At 41.5% G+C, this 17,540-nt stretch overlaps 1 protein-coding gene across 1 annotated transcript; it reads left to right on the top strand.

Annotated features, from left to right (window-relative positions):
- Positions 1 to 34: 34 nt before the first annotated feature.
- Positions 35 to 14,286, top strand: fkbp11 (FKBP prolyl isomerase 11). The gene is made up of 6 exons (XM_048200336.1): positions 35 to 510; positions 727 to 789; positions 2,171 to 2,258; positions 3,314 to 3,347; positions 3,532 to 3,602; positions 14,035 to 14,286. Exons 1-6 carry the CDS (start codon positions 397 to 399, stop codon positions 14,241 to 14,243), a joined length of 579 nt encoding a protein of 192 aa, XP_048056293.1. The 5' UTR covers positions 35 to 396; the 3' UTR covers positions 14,244 to 14,286.
- Positions 14,287 to 17,540: the final 3,254 nt, after the last annotated feature.

Below are 17,540 nucleotides of genomic sequence, written 5' to 3'. Positions count from 1 at the left end.
AAAACAGCAGAAGGATGCAGTGTTTTTTTTTTTTCAACCTCAGAATATTAAGCGCCCTCTAGCGGGGAAGTTCTCTAACAGCAGCAGCCATGTGGAGAGACTTCTGGGATGCTGGAGGATTATGAGGCGGGGATTCCAGTGACCCAGGTATTGGTCCAGTGTTTCGAGGGTCGTCTTACCCGCCGTTATCTCTTCACTATAATAACACATCAGCTTTAACTGGCATTTAGCCTTGAGTGACTTCTTGAATCTGATCATCCGCTCGAGTATTTATTGCCTCCCCCAACGCTGCAGACTGCAGTGGCGAGACTCTCGTGACGGAAGTGAGCCATTAGAGTAGCTTTTATCCTTTCTGTGGTTATTGTCAGTGCTTATTTTCTCATAACGTGACACACGATGGGAATTCGGACGGGGATCGCCTTGATTTTTCTCGCAGCTTTTGCATTTGTTGCAGCTGAGGACGGAGAAAGCAAAGAAAGCGTGATCGAACAGTTGGTTGTGGAGACATTGGTAAGTTGGTTCAAGTTTTTTATTTTTATAAATGACTGTTATTACAAGAGTCCACGTAGCAGATCATTGCATGCGGTGCTTTTATCACAAATGTATGTTAACGTGAAAACATGCAATGTTGCATCTATTTTAGTAAAGCCAATGTTCTGCGCATTTCATTTCCTTTTCAATGCCACTCTTTAATATTTCTCAATAATATGTTTTTGACTATTTTAGGTGATGCCGGAGACATGCACGATTACATCCGAGATGGGAGACACACTTCAAATCCATTACACGGTATATAAATGAAGCGTTATTATGTTGTAAAACGAGGCACCTCCCTATGAAATCTCTTGGTATTATGGCATAAAACATACGAAATGGACTAATGCGGGGTTATTTGCACATGAAGTCATTCAATGATGTGGCAGACTCGAGCTGACATCTGGACTCGCCATATCTGAATGAAAATAGAGTTGTTGTAATGCATTATGTGTGAAGGATGAACACGATTAACACATTCCTTTTCAGTTCAGACAGAATAGAAGTTCATCACGGAGTCACGTTCAGTTTCGAAATTCACTTATTTGTAATAGTATTTTAGTTTTAAGCGAAACCAAATGTTCTGGAGGAGGCGGAGCAACACGTCAGCATTTGAGTCAGGGCGAGCAGCGTCGATTCGGACTCGAGGAAATGCGCGAGAGAGCCGTGTGCGCGCGCACTCGCGCTACAGGAAACGTAGGGGAGACCGAGTATTTTTATTTGTTTATTTTTTGCTCATTTTTTACTCCTGTGAATAGTTCTTAACCTATGTTTTTGAAGTCTTTAAAGTCTTCTACAAATAAGAAAAATCAGGATTTTTTAAAAATAAATTAATAAATTATTAATTTAATATGATTACATTTTGTGACAACATGCCCCAGTTTTTGTCATATATGGGGTACTATATTAAACGTGCCATTAATAACTAAGTTGAACTTTTTTAAAAAGTTGTACAATTACTTTTGTACTATATATATATATATATATATATATATATATATATATATATATATATATATATATATATTACTTTTGTTACTTTAAACAAAACAAACTTTAACTGAAAATAAAAACAAAAAATATTAAATTAAATTCTTATTGTATATCACATTTCGTTTAGTTGTTTAACTTGAAGTACTAAAATAACTAAAACTAATAAAATGACAAACAATTTTAAATTTAAATTAAAACAAAATTAATTAAAAAATATTCTTTCTCTCTCTCTCTCTCTCTCTCTCTCTCTCTCTCTCTCTCTATATATATATAAAAGAAATATCAAATATTTAATAGGTAAATATTATACAAATATTCACACAAACAATTGTTTTGGCAAACAGAAATTGTAATTAATAAAATGTATAACATTTTTACATATAAAACACGTGACAACATGCCCCAACTTTATATTGTTTCTTTTAAAATCTACTGTATAGTTCATCCTTGTCTGAATGCAGGCTGATGTGGTTCTGTTACACTAGTTTTGTGGTTTGGCAGTGACCTAGGTGGCTGTCACTTTTTAATACTTATTGTTTTTTATTGAGTCTTATTCTTTAGGTACTTACTACAGATAATTTGCTGCATCTACATAAAAAGGGATGCAACTAACCGGCAACTCTATTTTTCATCTCCTGTGCAGGGCCGATTAATGGACGGGAAGGTGATTGACACTTCTCTGTCTCGTGAACCTCTGGTCGTAGAGTTGGGCAAGAGGTCTGTCATCACAGGTACAAGGCTCAGTCATCTCAGTGGAACCCAAAATGACATGATGTTCATAACAACAGAAGTAAAACAGAGCACAGATTTCAGAACTCATCATATTTAGGTTGAATATATTCTTGTATAGTTTAGTGCAGGCTTTGTTCCAACTGGACCGCGAGACAAAATGACATCTGTAGCACAGTTTTACCATTTATACCATTATACAGTAGCAGGGGGAAAAGATACTTTCGCTAAAATGCATCAGAAAATGAGAATGCAGCAAATGTAGTTATTTTTGTCTGTCGTACACACAGTGTGTGACGAGATGTTTTTTCTTTTATCTACATTTAGGCTACAGTTAGGCCTGTTAATCAGCATGTTAAGAGCATTTCATAATAAACAATGTTAGAATTATGAAAATTATTTGTAGAGGGCAAGGAGAGACAATTAAAACTTTGAAATTAGTTAACTTTGTTTTCTGCTCAAAATGAGAGCATTTTGATAATTATATAAATAGTTTGTTTGTTATACTTATTTTAAGCAAAATATAAAAATGCTCCAGACCTTGAACCATCATACAGTATCTTTTATCAGTCACATGGCCATTCATAGGTATCTAAATGTAAAAAAATAATAATAGCCTGATAAAACATCTGATCTTACCTCAACTGTTTAAATATAAAAAAATTAAATGCCACTGACGCCACTGCTTTGGCTCTCAGGACCCAATATCTTCATCTTTAATGACTATTTTGACTGTTTAGGATTTTTTTTTCTTTTACAAACTGCTGCCCAGATGGAAATCTATATAACTATTCCAGAAAAAAAAAAAAAAAAAAAAAAAAAGTATTGTCTGGACCTCAGCTGGGAAGGAAATATAGGACCGGACCTCTTGGAACTTTAATTGAATACTTCGGGTTTAGGGTAACTATAATGTCATTTTGAATTTGAGAAAGATGGTTATAATTACTAAGGACAGCTTTTTGGGCTGTGTTTTCTTCTGTAAAAACATATAATAATCAGAAATGATGTGGTGTTTCCACAATTGCACATACCTTTAAACTTTTTTTTTGCTTGGCAGGTCTAGAGCAAGCCCTGGTCGGAGTGTGTGAAGGGTAAGTCGACTGTATTTGAGTTTGGAATGTACAGTCGTATCAATGCATGTAGGCAGAGATGGTGAGAGTACAGCTGTTGAACAAATTGTTCAAGACCACTTAAAGAAAAGGTCTTTTAGGGTGAGGTTTGAATCACCCACTTGAAAGTCTTTTTTCAGTCTTTTCTGTCTATGTTTTTGCACAGGCAAAAAATCAAGGCCACGATTCCAGCTCATCTAGCGTATGGAAAGAGAGGATACCCTCCAACCATTCCAGGTACCATGGCAACACACTTAAAGAGGACCATTTTACAAAGTCTTGATATTGCTTTTAGAGTTTTCTAGAATAGGTTTCCATGCTTGAATGTTCAAAAAACACCTTATTTTTCACATATTTTACATTGTTGCAGCACCTCTCTTCCCAGTCTGTCAGTAACGCTCTGGGGTTCATTTCTCGAAGTCAACTATGGTCGCAAGTTCCGTCGTTACCAACACAATTCAATGAAACTTGCAACCATAGTTGGCTAATGATGCTTTTGGGAAACACACCCCTGTTTAGTTCCTGTCCAGGGCCGTACCCACCATCAAGGTCCCTGAGGTCCAGACCTCGGCATTCCTCTGAAGTGTATATAATAAAGAATGTGAAATAATTGCATATTATTAACTCTACTTTGGTGCTGCAAGGATATTGCAGAACGCCAAGATTACGATCTTCTCATCTGAGCTGTCAGCAGTCTAAAACCACTCGTCAATGTCAAAATGTTTGAGATGACCAATCAAATCAAAGTAGACGGGCTTGATGCTGTGCGTGAATTCCAGCACAACACTTTAACGGTCATAAAGTGTAAGATAAGCAAGTAGCTAAACTAAACATTTAATATTTCACAGATGTTTTACGATAGAAACGAACAACAGAAATAATCAGGGATGCAAACTAATAAACTTTTGTCTAATTTCAAGATTTTTAATTGAAAATAGCGAAGCCCTATACATGACATGCAGGAAAAAAAAAGTAAATCGTACGCACAATTTACTATTTCATTCTCTTGATTTGCTAAATCGTGCACACGATTTACTATTTCGTTCCCTCGATTTGCTAAATCGTGCACACGATTTACTAATTCGTTCCCTCGATTTGCTAAATTGTATGCGCGTTTTACTACTTTGTTCTCTCGATTTGCTAAATCCTGCACACGATTTACTAATTCGTTCCCTCGATTTGCTAAATCGTGCACACGATTTACTAATTCGTTCCCTCAATTTGCTAAACTGTACGTGCGTTTTACTGTCACAGAACCCTTGTTTCCCTGGACTCCATATCCCAATATCCTCCTGTTTCCACACCTGCACTCACTTCCCTCGTCAGTTCCTCATCATTACTCATCACCTGCACCTGGACTCTATTGTCAGCACTCCCTATATATTGCACTCACTCCCTTCACTCCTCGTCCGTTCTCTGTTGTGTTAACGTTATGTTTGGTGTTTCCTTGCCTTTGTTTGATTAAAGCTCTATGTTATTGTGGAAATCCGTATCTGCCTCATCTCTACACCACCATACCGTAACAGAAGAACGGACCAAAGAACGACTGGATTTCCACAAAGGAAAGATGGAGACTTTCCCTGGCTTCCTGGCTCGTGCTCCTCCTATGCCTCTCATCCATCTGTCGGCCGGCGATCGCCTCATCGGGCTCCTGCAGGTTGGTCGTTCGCTGGAGAGGTATGTGGAGGAGTTCGTTGAGCTCGCTTATGTGTCTGACTGGCCTGAAGCAGTTTTGATCTCCCTGTTTCTGGATGGACTAGATGATGACACCATCCGTTTTAGTGAACCCGATTATCGTTTCTCCTTAAGCGAAACCATAAATTCCATTTTGTGGTTAAATGATTCCAAATTTATCGTTGATTGGGTTCAGGATGGGTGTCTGTCTCTAGTCCATCCAGAGACACGGTTGGCTGGGCCAGTCAGTCAACCTCCGGCTTCCTCCGCATACCCCTCCAGCGAACTCCCTGCCTGCCCCACACGGAACCCACAATCCTCAACTGGGTCCCGTAAGCGGAGGAGGAGGAAGCAAGCCGCTCCAGTATCTCCAGAGCCCGCTCCAGTGTCTCCAGAGCCCGCTCCAGTGTCTCCAGAGCCCGCTCCAGTGTCTCCAGAGCCCGCTCCAGTGTCTCCAGAGCCCGCTCCAGTGTCTCCAGAGCCCGCTCCAGTGTCTCCAGAGCCCGCTCCAGTATCTCCAGAGCCCGCTCCCGTCCCTACGGGGATTCTAATTGTGTTTGAGGGCATGGATTGGCCCTCTGTTCCAGTCTCCGCCGAGCCGAGCTCTCCAGTCTCCGCCGAGCAAGCCGCTCCAGTCTCCGCCGAGCAAGCCGCTCCAGTCTCCGCCGAGCAAGCCGCTCCAGTCTCCGCCGAGCAAGCCGCTCCAGTCTCCGCCGAGCCTGCCGCTCCAACCCTCGCCGAGCCTGCCGCTCCAGCCGCCGCCGCCGAGCCTGCCGCTCCAGCCGCCGCCGCCGAGCCTGCCGCTCCAGCCGCCGCCGCCGAGCCTGCCGCTCCAGCCGCCGCCGCCGAGCCTGCCGCTCCAGCCGCCGCCGCCGAGCCTGCCGCTCCAGCCGCCGCCGCCGAGCCTGCCGCTCCAGCCGCCGCCGCCGAGCCTGCCGCTCCAGCCGCCGCCGCCGAGCCTGCCGCTCCAGCCGCCGCCGCCGAGCCTGCCGCTCCAGCCGCCGCCGCCGAGCCTGCCGCTCCAGCCGCCGCCGCCGAGCCTGCCGCTAAACTAAACATTTAATATTTCACAGATGTTTTACGATAGAAACGAACAACAGAAATAATCAGGGATGCAAACTAATAAACTTTTGTCTAATTTCAAGATTTTTAATTGAAAATAGCGAAGCCCTATACATGACATGCAGGAAAAAAAAAAGTAAATCGTACGCACAATTTACTATTTCATTCTCTTGATTTGCTAAATCGTGCACACGATTTACTATTTCGTTCCCTCGATTTGCTAAATCGTGCACACGATTTACTAATTCGTTCCCTCGATTTGCTAAATTGTATGCGCGTTTTACTACTTTGTTCTCTCGATTTGCTAAATCCTGCACACGATTTACTAATTCGTTCCCTCGATTTGCTAAATCGTGCACACGATTTACTAATTCGTTCCCTCAATTTGCTAAACTGTACGTGCGTTTTACTGTCACAGAACCCTTGTTTCCCTGGACTCCATATCCCAATATCCTCCTGTTTCCACACCTGCACTCACTTCCCTCGTCAGTTCCTCATCATTACTCATCACCTGCACCTGGACTCTATTGTCAGCACTCCCTATATATTGCACTCACTCCCTTCACTCCTCGTCCGTTCTCTGTTGTGTTAACGTTATGTTTGGTGTTTCCTTGCCTTTGTTTGATTAAAGCTCTATGTTATTGTGGAAATCCGTATCTGCCTCATCTCTACACCACCATACCGTAACAGAAGAACGGACCAAAGAACGACTGGATTTCCACAAAGGAAAGATGGAGACTTTCCCTGGCTTCCTGGCTCGTGCTCCTCCTATGCCTCTCATCCATCTGTCGGCCGGCGATCGCCTCATCGGGCTCCTGCAGGTTGGTCGTTCGCTGGAGAGGTATGTGGAGGAGTTCGTTGAGCTCGCTTATGTGTCTGACTGGCCTGAAGCAGTTTTGATCTCCCTGTTTCTGGATGGACTAGATGATGACACCATCCGTTTTAGTGAACCCGATTATCGTTTCTCCTTAAGCGAAACCATAAATTCCATTTTGTGGTTAAATGATTCCAAATTTATCGTTGATTGGGTTCAGGATGGGTGTCTGTCTCTAGTCCATCCAGAGACACGGTTGGCTGGGCCAGTCAGTCAACCTCCGGCTTCCTCCGCATACCCCTCCAGCGAACTCCCTGCCTGCCCCACACGGAACCCACAATCCTCAACTGGGTCCCGTAAGCGGAGGAGGAGGAAGCAAGCCGCTCCAGTATCTCCAGAGCCCGCTCCAGTGTCTCCAGAGCCCGCTCCAGTGTCTCCAGAGCCCGCTCCAGTGTCTCCAGAGCCCGCTCCAGTGTCTCCAGAGCCCGCTCCAGTGTCTCCAGAGCCCGCTCCAGTATCTCCAGAGCCCGCTCCCGTCCCTACGGGGATTCTAATTGTGTTTGAGGGCATGGATTGGCCCTCTGTTCCAGTCTCCGCCGAGCCGAGCTCTCCAGTCTCCGCCGAGCAAGCCGCTCCAGTCTCCGCCGAGCAAGCCGCTCCAGTCTCCGCCGAGCAAGCCGCTCCAGTCTCCGCCGAGCAAGCCGCTCCAGTCTCCGCCGAGCCTGCCGCTCCAACCCTCGCCGAGCCTGCCGCTCCAGCCGCCGCCGCCGAGCCTGCCGCTCCAGCCGCCGCCGCCGAGCCTGCCGCTCCAGCCGCCGCCGCCGAGCCTGCCGCTCCAGCCGCCGCCGCCGAGCCTGCCGCTCCAGCCGCCGCCGCCGAGCCTGCCGCTCCAGCCGCCGCCGCCGAGCCTGCCGCTCCAGCCGCCGCCGCCGAGCCTGCCGCTCCAGCCGCCGCCGCCGAGCCTGCCGCTCCAGCCGCCGCCGCCGAGCCTGCCGCTCCAGCCGCCGCCGCCGAGCCTGCCGCTCCAGCCGCCGCCGCCGAGCCTGCCGCTCCAGCCGCCGCCGCCGAGCCTGCCGCTCCAGCCGCCGCCGCCGAGCCTGCCGCTCCAGCCGCCGCCGCCGAGGCCTCAGCTCCAGCCGCCGCCGCCGAGCCCTCAGCTCCAGCCTCTGCCGAGCCAGCCGCTCCCATTATGAACTTTGTAAAGACTGTTCTCCCTCCCTGCCTCCCTCTCCCGCCTCCTCCCATTTATGTATACACTGAACCTTCACCTCTAGCCCCCTCGCCCAGATCTCCACCTCGGACCTCTGGGCGATTACCGTCACCCCGGCTCCAACCTCCCTCTGCTCCACCGTTGTCCATCAGGCCACTAGTCTCACCAGTCTCCATCCTGCCTCCGCTCACACCTTGGTCCCTCGTCTGCCTGCCTTCCCCTCTGGACTGCACTCCTCCGTCTCCGCTCCGTCCCTCCGCCCCTCAGTTCCAGTTGGCCTCCTCACTCCCCCCGGTGTTCACTTTGTTGTCTGTCATCCTTGTTCTACTGCGGCCTTCTGGAGCCCCGGCTGCGCTTCGGTCGGCGGAGCCTTCGGTTCCGCCATCACCCGCCAGTCCTTCAGCGACGCCTGGGCTCAACGCCTCGAAGGCTTCGGCTCCTGACCCGCCATGGCTGCCCGCTGCACCTGACCCGCCATGTATGCCCGCTGCATGTCTGCCCGCTGCACCTGACCCGCCATGGCTGCCCGCTGCACCTGACCCGCCATGGCTGCCTTCAGCCCCTGACCCGCCATGGCTTTTGAACCTGCCCTGGAGACCTCCACTCCAGTCTGCTCCTCCCCCTGCACCAGCTTGAGGTCTCCAGGGCGCCCGCCCCCCTCCCGGTTGTTTCATCTACGGCGCGAGGACGCGCCTACCGGGAGGGGGGGGTAATGTCACAGAACCCTTGTTTCCCTGGACTCCATATCCCAATATCCTCCTGTTTCCACACCTGCACTCACTTCCCTCGTCAGTTCCTCATCATTACTCATCACCTGCACCTGGACTCTATTGTCAGCACTCCCTATATATTGCACTCACTCCCTTCACTCCTCGTCCGTTCTCTGTTGTGTTAACGTTATGTTTGGTGTTTCCTTGCCTTTGTTTGATTAAAGCTCTATGTTATTGTGGAAATCCGTATCTGCCTCATCTCTACACCACCATACCGTAACATTTACTACTTTCTCTCGATTTGCTAAATCCTGCACACGATTTACTAATTCGTTCCCTCGATTTGCTAAATCGTGCGCGCAATTTACTATTTTGTTCCCTCAATTTGCTAATTCGTGCACACGATTTACTATTTCATTCCCTCAATTTGCTAAATCGTGCACACGATTTACTAATTCGTTCCCTCGATTTGCTAAATTGTATGCGCGTTTTACTACTGTTCTCTCGATTTGCTAAATCCTGCACACGATTTACTCATTTGTTCCCTTGATTTGCTAAATCGTGCACACGATTTACTAATTCGTTCCCTCAATTTGCTAAACTGTACGTGCGTTTTACTACTTTATCTCGATTTGCTAAATCGTGCACACGACTTACTAATTCGTTCCCTCGATTTGCTAAATCGTACGCGCGATTTACTATTTCGTTCCCTCAATTTGCTAATTCGTGCACACGATTTACTATTTCATTCCCTCAATTTGCTAAATCGTGCACACGATTTACTAATTCGTTCCCTCGATTTGCTAAATTGTATGCGCGTTTTACTACTTTGTTCTCTCGGTTTGCTAAATTCTGCACACGATTTACTAATTTGTTCCCTTGATTTGCTAAATCGTACACACGATTTACTATTTCATTCAATCAGGGATGCAAACTAATAAACTTTCGTCTAATTTCAAGATTTTTAATTGAAAATAGCGAAGCCCTATACATGACATGCAGGAAAAAAAAAAAGTAAATCGTACGCACAATTTACTATTTCATTCTCTTGATTTGCTAAATCGTGCACACGATTTACTATTTCGTTCCCTCGATTTGCTAAATCGTGCACACGATTTACTAATTCGTTCCCTCGATTTGCTAAATTGTATGCGCGTTTTACTACTTTGTTCTCGATTTGCTAAATCTTGCACACGATTTACTAATTCGTTCCCTCAATTTGCTAAACTGTACGTGCGTTTTACTACTTTCTCTCGATTTGCTAAATCCTGCACACGATTTACTAATTCGTTCCTTCGATTTGCTAAATCGTACACGCAATTTACTATTTCGTTTCCTCGATTTGCTAAATCGTGCACACGATTTACTAATTCGTTCCTTCGATTTGCTAAATCGTACACGCAATTTACTATTTTGTTCTCTTGATTTGCTAAATCGTGCGCACAATTTACTATTTTGTTCCCTCAATTTGCTAATTCGTATGCGCGATTTACTATTTCATTCCCTCAATTTGCTAAATCGTGCACACGATTTACTAATTCGTTCCCTCGATTTGCTAAATTGTATGCGCGTTTTACTACTGTTCTCTCGATTTGCTAAATCCTGCACACGATTTACTAATTTGTTCCCTTGATTTGCTAAATCGTGCACACGATTTACTAATTCGTTCCCTCAATTTGCTAAACTGTACGCGCGTTTTACTACTTTCTCTCGATTTGCTAAATCCTGCACACGATTTACTAATTCGTTCCTTCGATTTGCTAAATCGTACACGCAATTTACTATTTCGTTTCCTCGATTTGCTAAATCGTGCACACGATTTACTAATTCGTTCCTTCGATTTGCTAAATCGTACACGCAATTTACTATTTTGTTCTCTTGATTTGCTAAATCGTGCGCACAATTTACTATTTTGTTCCCTCAATTTGCTAATTCGTATGCGCGATTTACTATTTCATTCCCTCAATTTGCTAAATCGTGCACACGATTTACTAATTCGTTCCCTCGATTTGCTAAATTGTATGCGCGTTTTACTACTGTTCTCTCGATTTGCTAAATCCTGCACACGATTTACTAATTTGTTCCCTTGATTTGCTAAATCGTGCACACGATTTACTAATTCGTTCCCTCAATTTGCTAAACTGTACGCGCGTTTTACTACTTTCTCTCGATTTGCTAAATCCTGCACACGATTTACTAATTCGTTCCCTCGATTTGCTAAATCGTACGCGCGATTTACTATTTCGTTCCCTCGATTTGCTAATCGTCACACGTTTACTAATTCGTTCCTCGATTTGCAAATCGTACACGCAATTTACTATTTGTTCTCTTGATTTGCTAAATCGTGCGCGCAATTTACTATTTGTTCCCTCAATTTGCTAATTCGTGCACACGATTTACTATTTCATTCCCTCAATTTGCTAAATCGTGCACACGATTTACTAATTTGTTCCCTCGATTTGCTAAATCGTACACACGATTTACTATTTCATTCAATCAGGGATGCAAACTAATAAACTTTTGTCTAATTTCAAGATTTTTAATTGAAAATAGCGAAGCCCTATACATGACATGCAGGAAAAAAAAAAGTAAATCGTACGCACAATTTACTATTTCATTCTCTTGATTTGCTAAATCGTGCACACGATTTACTATTTCGTTCCCTCGATTTGCTAAATCGTGCACACGATTTACTAATTCGTTCCCTCGATTTGCTAAATTGTATGCGCGTTTTACTACTTTGTTCTCTCGATTTGCTAAATCTTGCACACAATTTACTAATTCGTTCCCTCGATTTGCTAAATCGTGCACACGATTTACTAATTCGTTCCCTCAATTTGCTAAACTGTACGTGCGTTTTACTACTTTCTCTCGATTTGCTAAATCCTGCACACGATTTACTAATTCGTTCCCTCGATTTGCTAAATCGTATGCGCGATTTACTATTTCGTTTCCTCGATTTGCTAAATCGTGCACACGATTTACTAATTCGTTCCTTCGATTTGCTAAATCGTACATGCAATTTACTATTTTGTTCTCTTGATTTGCTAAATCGTGCGCGCAATTTACTATTTTGTTCCCTCAATTTGCTAATTCGTATGCGCGATTTACTATTTCATTCCCTCAATTTGCTAAATCGTGCACACGATTTACTAATTCGTTCCCTCGATTTGCTAAATTGTATGCGCGTTTTACTACTGTTCTCTCGATTTGCTAAATCCTGCACACGATTTACTCATTTGTTCCCTTGATTTGCTAAATCGTGCACACGATTTACTAATTCGTTCCCTCAATTTGCTAAACTGTACGCGCGTTTTACTACTTTCTCTCGATTTGCTAAATCCTGCACACGATTTACTAATTCGTTCCCTCGATTTGCTAAATTGTATGCGCGTTTTACTACTGTTCTCTCGATTTGCTAAATCCTGCACACGATTTACTCATTTGTTCCCTTGATTTGCTAAATCGTGCACACGATTTACTAATTCGTTCCCTCAATTTGCTAAACTGTACGCGCGTTTTACTACTTTCTCTCGATTTGCTAAATCCTGCACACGATTTACTAATTCGTTCCCTCGATTTGCTAAATCGTACGCGCGATTTACTATTTCGTTCCCTCGATTTGCTAAATCGTGCACACGATTTACTAATTCGTTCCCTCGATTTGCTAAATCGTACACGCAATTTACTATTTTGTTCTCTTGATTTGCTAAATCGTGCGCGCAATTTATTATTTTGTTCCCTCAATTTGCTAATTCGTGCACACGATTTACTATTTCATTCCCTCAATTTGCTAAATCGTGCACACGATTTACTAATTCGTTCCCTCGATTTGCTAAATTGTATGCGCGTTTTACTACTTTGTTCTCTCGATTTGCTAAATTCTGCACACGATTTACTAATTTGTTCCCTTGATTTGCTAAATCGTACACACGATTTACTATTTCATTCCCTCGATTTGCTAAATCGTGCACACGATTTACTAATTCGTTCCCTCAATTTGCTAAACTGTACGCGCATTTTACTACTTTCTCTCTATTTGCTAAATCCTGCACACGATTTACTAATTCGTTCCCTCGATTTGCTAAATCGTACGCGCGATTTACTATTTCGTTTCCTCGATTTGCTAAATCGTGCACACGATTTACTAATTAGTTCCCTCGATTTGCTAAATCGTGCACACGATTTACTAATTAGCTCCCTCGATTTGCTAAATCGTACTCGCAATTGACTATTTTGTTCCCTCGATTTGCTAAATCGTGCACACGATTTACTAATTCATTCCCTTGATTTGCTAAATTGTACGTGCAATTTACTATTTCGTTCCCTCGATTTGCTAAATCGTACGCACGATTTACTATTTTGTTCCCTCGATTTATAAATCATGCGCATGATTTAGCAAATTGAGGGAACAAATTAGTAAATAGTGTGGATGATTTATAAATCGAGGGAACAAATTAGTAAATCGTGTGCACGATGTCATGTGCGGGGCTCCGTAGAAAATATATGATTTGCGTGATATGCAATTCGTCACTGTGACGAGACAAGAAACATTAATGTTTTCATCATATTAGGCATAAGATTAATAATGAATGTGCACATATTATGAATGAATTTAATAAACTTAGTTACCTAGCTTTCCTGGTGGTAGCATTTAGGAAGTTCACTTGTCTAAAATGATTCACAAAACATCAATATCAATTGACCGTATGTTTACAGTCTTCACTGACTCAGACGAAAATGTCTCAATCAAAGCTCAGCTTTGGGAAGGGAAGAGATACAGGGCAAGATAAGGAGACTGAGGGGGAAAAAAAGAGAGAAGGTGATGGAGATGAGAGAGGAAGAGCAGGACAAATTGAAAAAAAAAATTGTGCTACTGCCCACTGACAGAATTTAAAGCTTTTGTTATCCATTTTTTTTTTGGCCTTCAAATGTCTTAAAATATACATCAGTAGATCAGGGAAATCAAAATTTTCTTGCGAGGCATTCCCCCGAACCCCCCTAGCAAACTCAATTTTGGGACCTCTGTATTTATTAAACCCTGTGTACAGCCCTTTTCCTGTCACCATCAGAAGTAGTAAAATTGTCAAGATTTTTTGGAGTAAAGCTGGAGACCGATGATGATAAATCTTTGGATGATTAAATGACATTCGATGTAATCATTTTTTCTTCATCTTTCCATCTGTCTGTTCCTCACAGGGGACAGCACACTTGAGTTTGAGGTGGAGGTGATCTCTCTGTCCCAGCAAACGCCCTGGCAGAAGCTAGTTAACGATGTCTTGCCTCTTTTGTGCTTGGCACTGGTTCCCACTTTACTGGGCTTAGTGGGTCTCTACCTCTACAACAAAGCACACGCTCAACCTCAGGGCAAGAAGAAGAACAAAGACAAGAAAAGCAAGAAGAAGTGAGATCAAAGCCAAAAAAAAGAATAAACTATTTAAATAAAAAAAATGCTTTGTTTGGTGCTTTCTATTTTTCTTGTGGCTTGTTTGAGTCATTAAAACATAAAAAAAAGTCTCTTACATTTATGTTTAAGATATTGAACAGATACTTTAAATGGTGTTTTAGGATGTACAGTGGTTTTAGACGTATTTCAAGTATATCAGAAATAGGGGGAGAGCAGGAATATTTTTTTTGTTTTTTTTTTGTAATTTATTCAGACAATGTTTAGCCTAAACTGTAGATATTCCACCTCAAACATCTTTGATATATTAGTCAGCCAATACCTGATTCAATATAAATGTACACTACTGTTCAAAAGTTTGGGGTCAGTGGGATTTTTTTTAAAATGTTTTTTCCAAAAAGTCTCTTCTGCTCACCAAGGCTGCAGTTATTTGATCAAAAATACAGTAAAAACAGTAAATACTGTGAAATAATATTACAATTAAAAATAATTGTTTTCAATTCTAATATATTTTAAAATGTAATTAATTCCTGTGATCAAAGCTGTATTTTCAGCATCATTACTCCAGTCTTCAGTGTCACATGATCCTTCAGAAATCATTCTAATATGCTGATTTGATGCTCAAGAAACATTTCTTATCACCATTGTTTAAAATAGCTGTGCTGCTTAACATTTTTGTGGAAAATGTGACTTCTTTGAAATAGATTTTTTGTCACTCTGTAAAGTCTGTAAGGCTTCGCTGTCACATTTGATCAATTTAATGCATCTTTTCTGACCCCAAACTTGAATAATAGTGTATGACTTAACTGAGCCACATACAATTAAACTAGATGTACATGAAGGCCAGTGTTACATAAATAACACCCTTGCTGTTTAATTGTCATGGTCGTATATGATAAATATAACAGTAGATGATTTATAATATGAGTAATTATATTTTGTGTGTACAAACTGATGTTAGTTAACACACAACACATCCTCAAGCGTTACACTTATCTTAGATTACAAAGAATATGAGGGATGGACATTAATGACCAATACAGACTGTATGTAAACAACTTGTGACTAGTTTCTAGTTTCTTAGGTTTTTGTGTGATGTGGTTGCATTTGTTTAAATGTAAAACATTACAAAAAATTCAGATTTAAAAAGTTGTTAAGGCCATTCTAAGTATACATTAGTAGTGATTATCCCAATTTTTTATCCCAATTTTATCCCAGAGTTTTGTTTTTATTTGTTGATTAAAAATGAACTAGTTTTAGAGATTATCATTTTGCAAATTGAATGCAAATAACAACAGCGGCCCTTATGACCCCCAGCTAACGTTCTCAGAACTTTAGCTAACATTCTGGCAAGGTTCTCCTAAAGTTATGAACAAACGTTCCTTCAGTAACGTAAATAGAACGTTTGTTCAAAGTTATCTGGTCTTTAATAACATTTTCAAAATGTTAGCACAAAAAAGTACGACGTATAACTTAAGTACAACGTTTTTTGTTTTTTTTTCTGAAACATTTCAGACATAAATGTAAACATTTTTGAATAATTTTAGAGAACATTCAAAAGTAATGTTGCCTTAATGTTTGCAAAATTATATAACGGAATGTTCCTTTAACATTCGTATAAGAATTTTTTTTAAACAATTAAAAAACTGGACATTTTGAACATTTAGGGAACATTCAGAAATAATGTTTTCATAAATTAATGGGAATATTAGAAAAATATCCTCAGAATATATTTTTGTTAGCTGGGTAGTACATTGTAGCGTGCGTCTCTAATTAATCAACATACATCATTCTCAGTGAATGCATGAACTGATAAAAATGTTTACCTTGAATGCAATTCAAGTCGCTTTGGATCAAATGTTTTAAAATAATCAAGATCACTATCAGTAATACTGCATGTTTTGCAGGTGAAAGGTCTTTCTGTTGGCCAAAATTCAATCAAGACACTGATAGAGTTCAGCACTCACTGCTTCTCCAGACGGAATTCTGACTTTCTCTGCTCTGGAAAGAATGTTTTCCTCCAGGTGATCAGTCCAGCATTATCAGCAAGCAAGTGGAGGTTAAGGGTTAAGGGTTAAAGGGCAAAGACAAAAGATTAGGATTAGATTTTTAAGTCAGCAGATCTTTAGGCACCATCTTCAACTGTAGGATATACTGTGCTAAGCCTTTCATATTGAACATTTGCTGTTTTGTTAAGGAGTTTGTGTTTTCCCAGCATGAATAAATGATAGTTAATGTTGAGGTTTATGTTGTGTTGAGGATTTGATTCTCACTAAAATCTTTTTTAATACAACAGTTTTGCATTAATGATGAACAATCCAAGTTGGCTAAATAAATTAATGAAGACATTTTGAGATCCTAATCATGTTGCCTTGATTTTTATATTTGCAGTGCAAAATAAAACATTTCAGTTTTGTGAGGCCTTTTTTTCTTCTTCAAATTTTCATTTTTCCAGTATGCTATTTCTCATCATAAATATTATATATTAACAAGCTCCATAAAACATAGCTTCATGTTATTTGTTGTCCTGTTTTATACTAGACATCATGCATCAGTGTTTGAAGGTTTTCATCGTCATGCATCTATGAGTGATAGAGCGTATATAGTTGGTCTTATTTAACATTAAATGATGAGTTTCAAATAACTATAATAATAATAAAAGAGTCTATTTTCAACTTAATTAACTTACCTTACATTTTAATATGTATTTTAATAGGTTTTCCTGATGTATAAAGAGGATTTTTGTTGAGAGAATGTTTGGTTCGTCTACACAGCAACAAATGTAGATGCTTCAAGTCATGCAAATTTGTGATTAGCATCTTTCATTAGCATGTGAGTACAAGTAAAATATAACATTTGCTCCAGGTCAGCATCGTTAATCAGACTGAAAAGTGCAGACAAACCCTTAGTAGTAGATTGTGTTGCAGCAAATCTTCATACAGTACTTTCAATATCGGATTTTCAGGGCACACAATCCATACTTTATTTGTTGTTCTTTGCTTGATAATCTTCGATGATTTGGCGCCATCTTGAGGCAATGAACTTTTTGCTCTAGAACCGTCACATCTACGTTATTGATATAGAGTTGATATAGTAAGAGTTGTAGAGAGTTTTAAAGGGTTAGTTCACCCAAAAATGAAAATTCTGTCATTTATTACTTACCCTCATGCCGTTCCAGACCCGTAAGACCTTCGTTAATCTTCGGAACACAAATTAAGATATTTTAGTTGAAATCCAATGGCTCCGTGAGGCCTCTATAGGGAGCGATGACACTTCCTCTCTCAAGATCCATAAACGTACT

This window comes from Megalobrama amblycephala, linkage group LG8 (assembly GCF_018812025.1).
Source record: "Megalobrama amblycephala isolate DHTTF-2021 linkage group LG8, ASM1881202v1, whole genome shotgun sequence".
Lineage (NCBI taxonomy): Eukaryota > Metazoa > Chordata > Actinopteri > Cypriniformes > Xenocyprididae > Megalobrama > Megalobrama amblycephala.
This window is presented reverse-complemented; position numbering and strand designations above follow the sequence as displayed.

Excerpts from the sequence above, each read along its gene's own strand:
- fkbp11 (XM_048200336.1), top strand. The coding sequence starts at position 397 with ATGGGAATTCGGACGGGGATCGCCTTGATTTTTCTCGCAGCTTTTGCA. Across the intron at positions 2,259-3,313 it reads CAAGAGGTCTGTCATCACAG|GTCTAGAGCAAGCCCTGGTC; the intron begins GTACAAGGCTCA and ends TTTGCTTGGCAG. Across the intron at positions 3,348-3,531 it reads CTGGTCGGAGTGTGTGAAGG|GCAAAAAATCAAGGCCACGA; the intron begins GTAAGTCGACTG and ends GTTTTTGCACAG.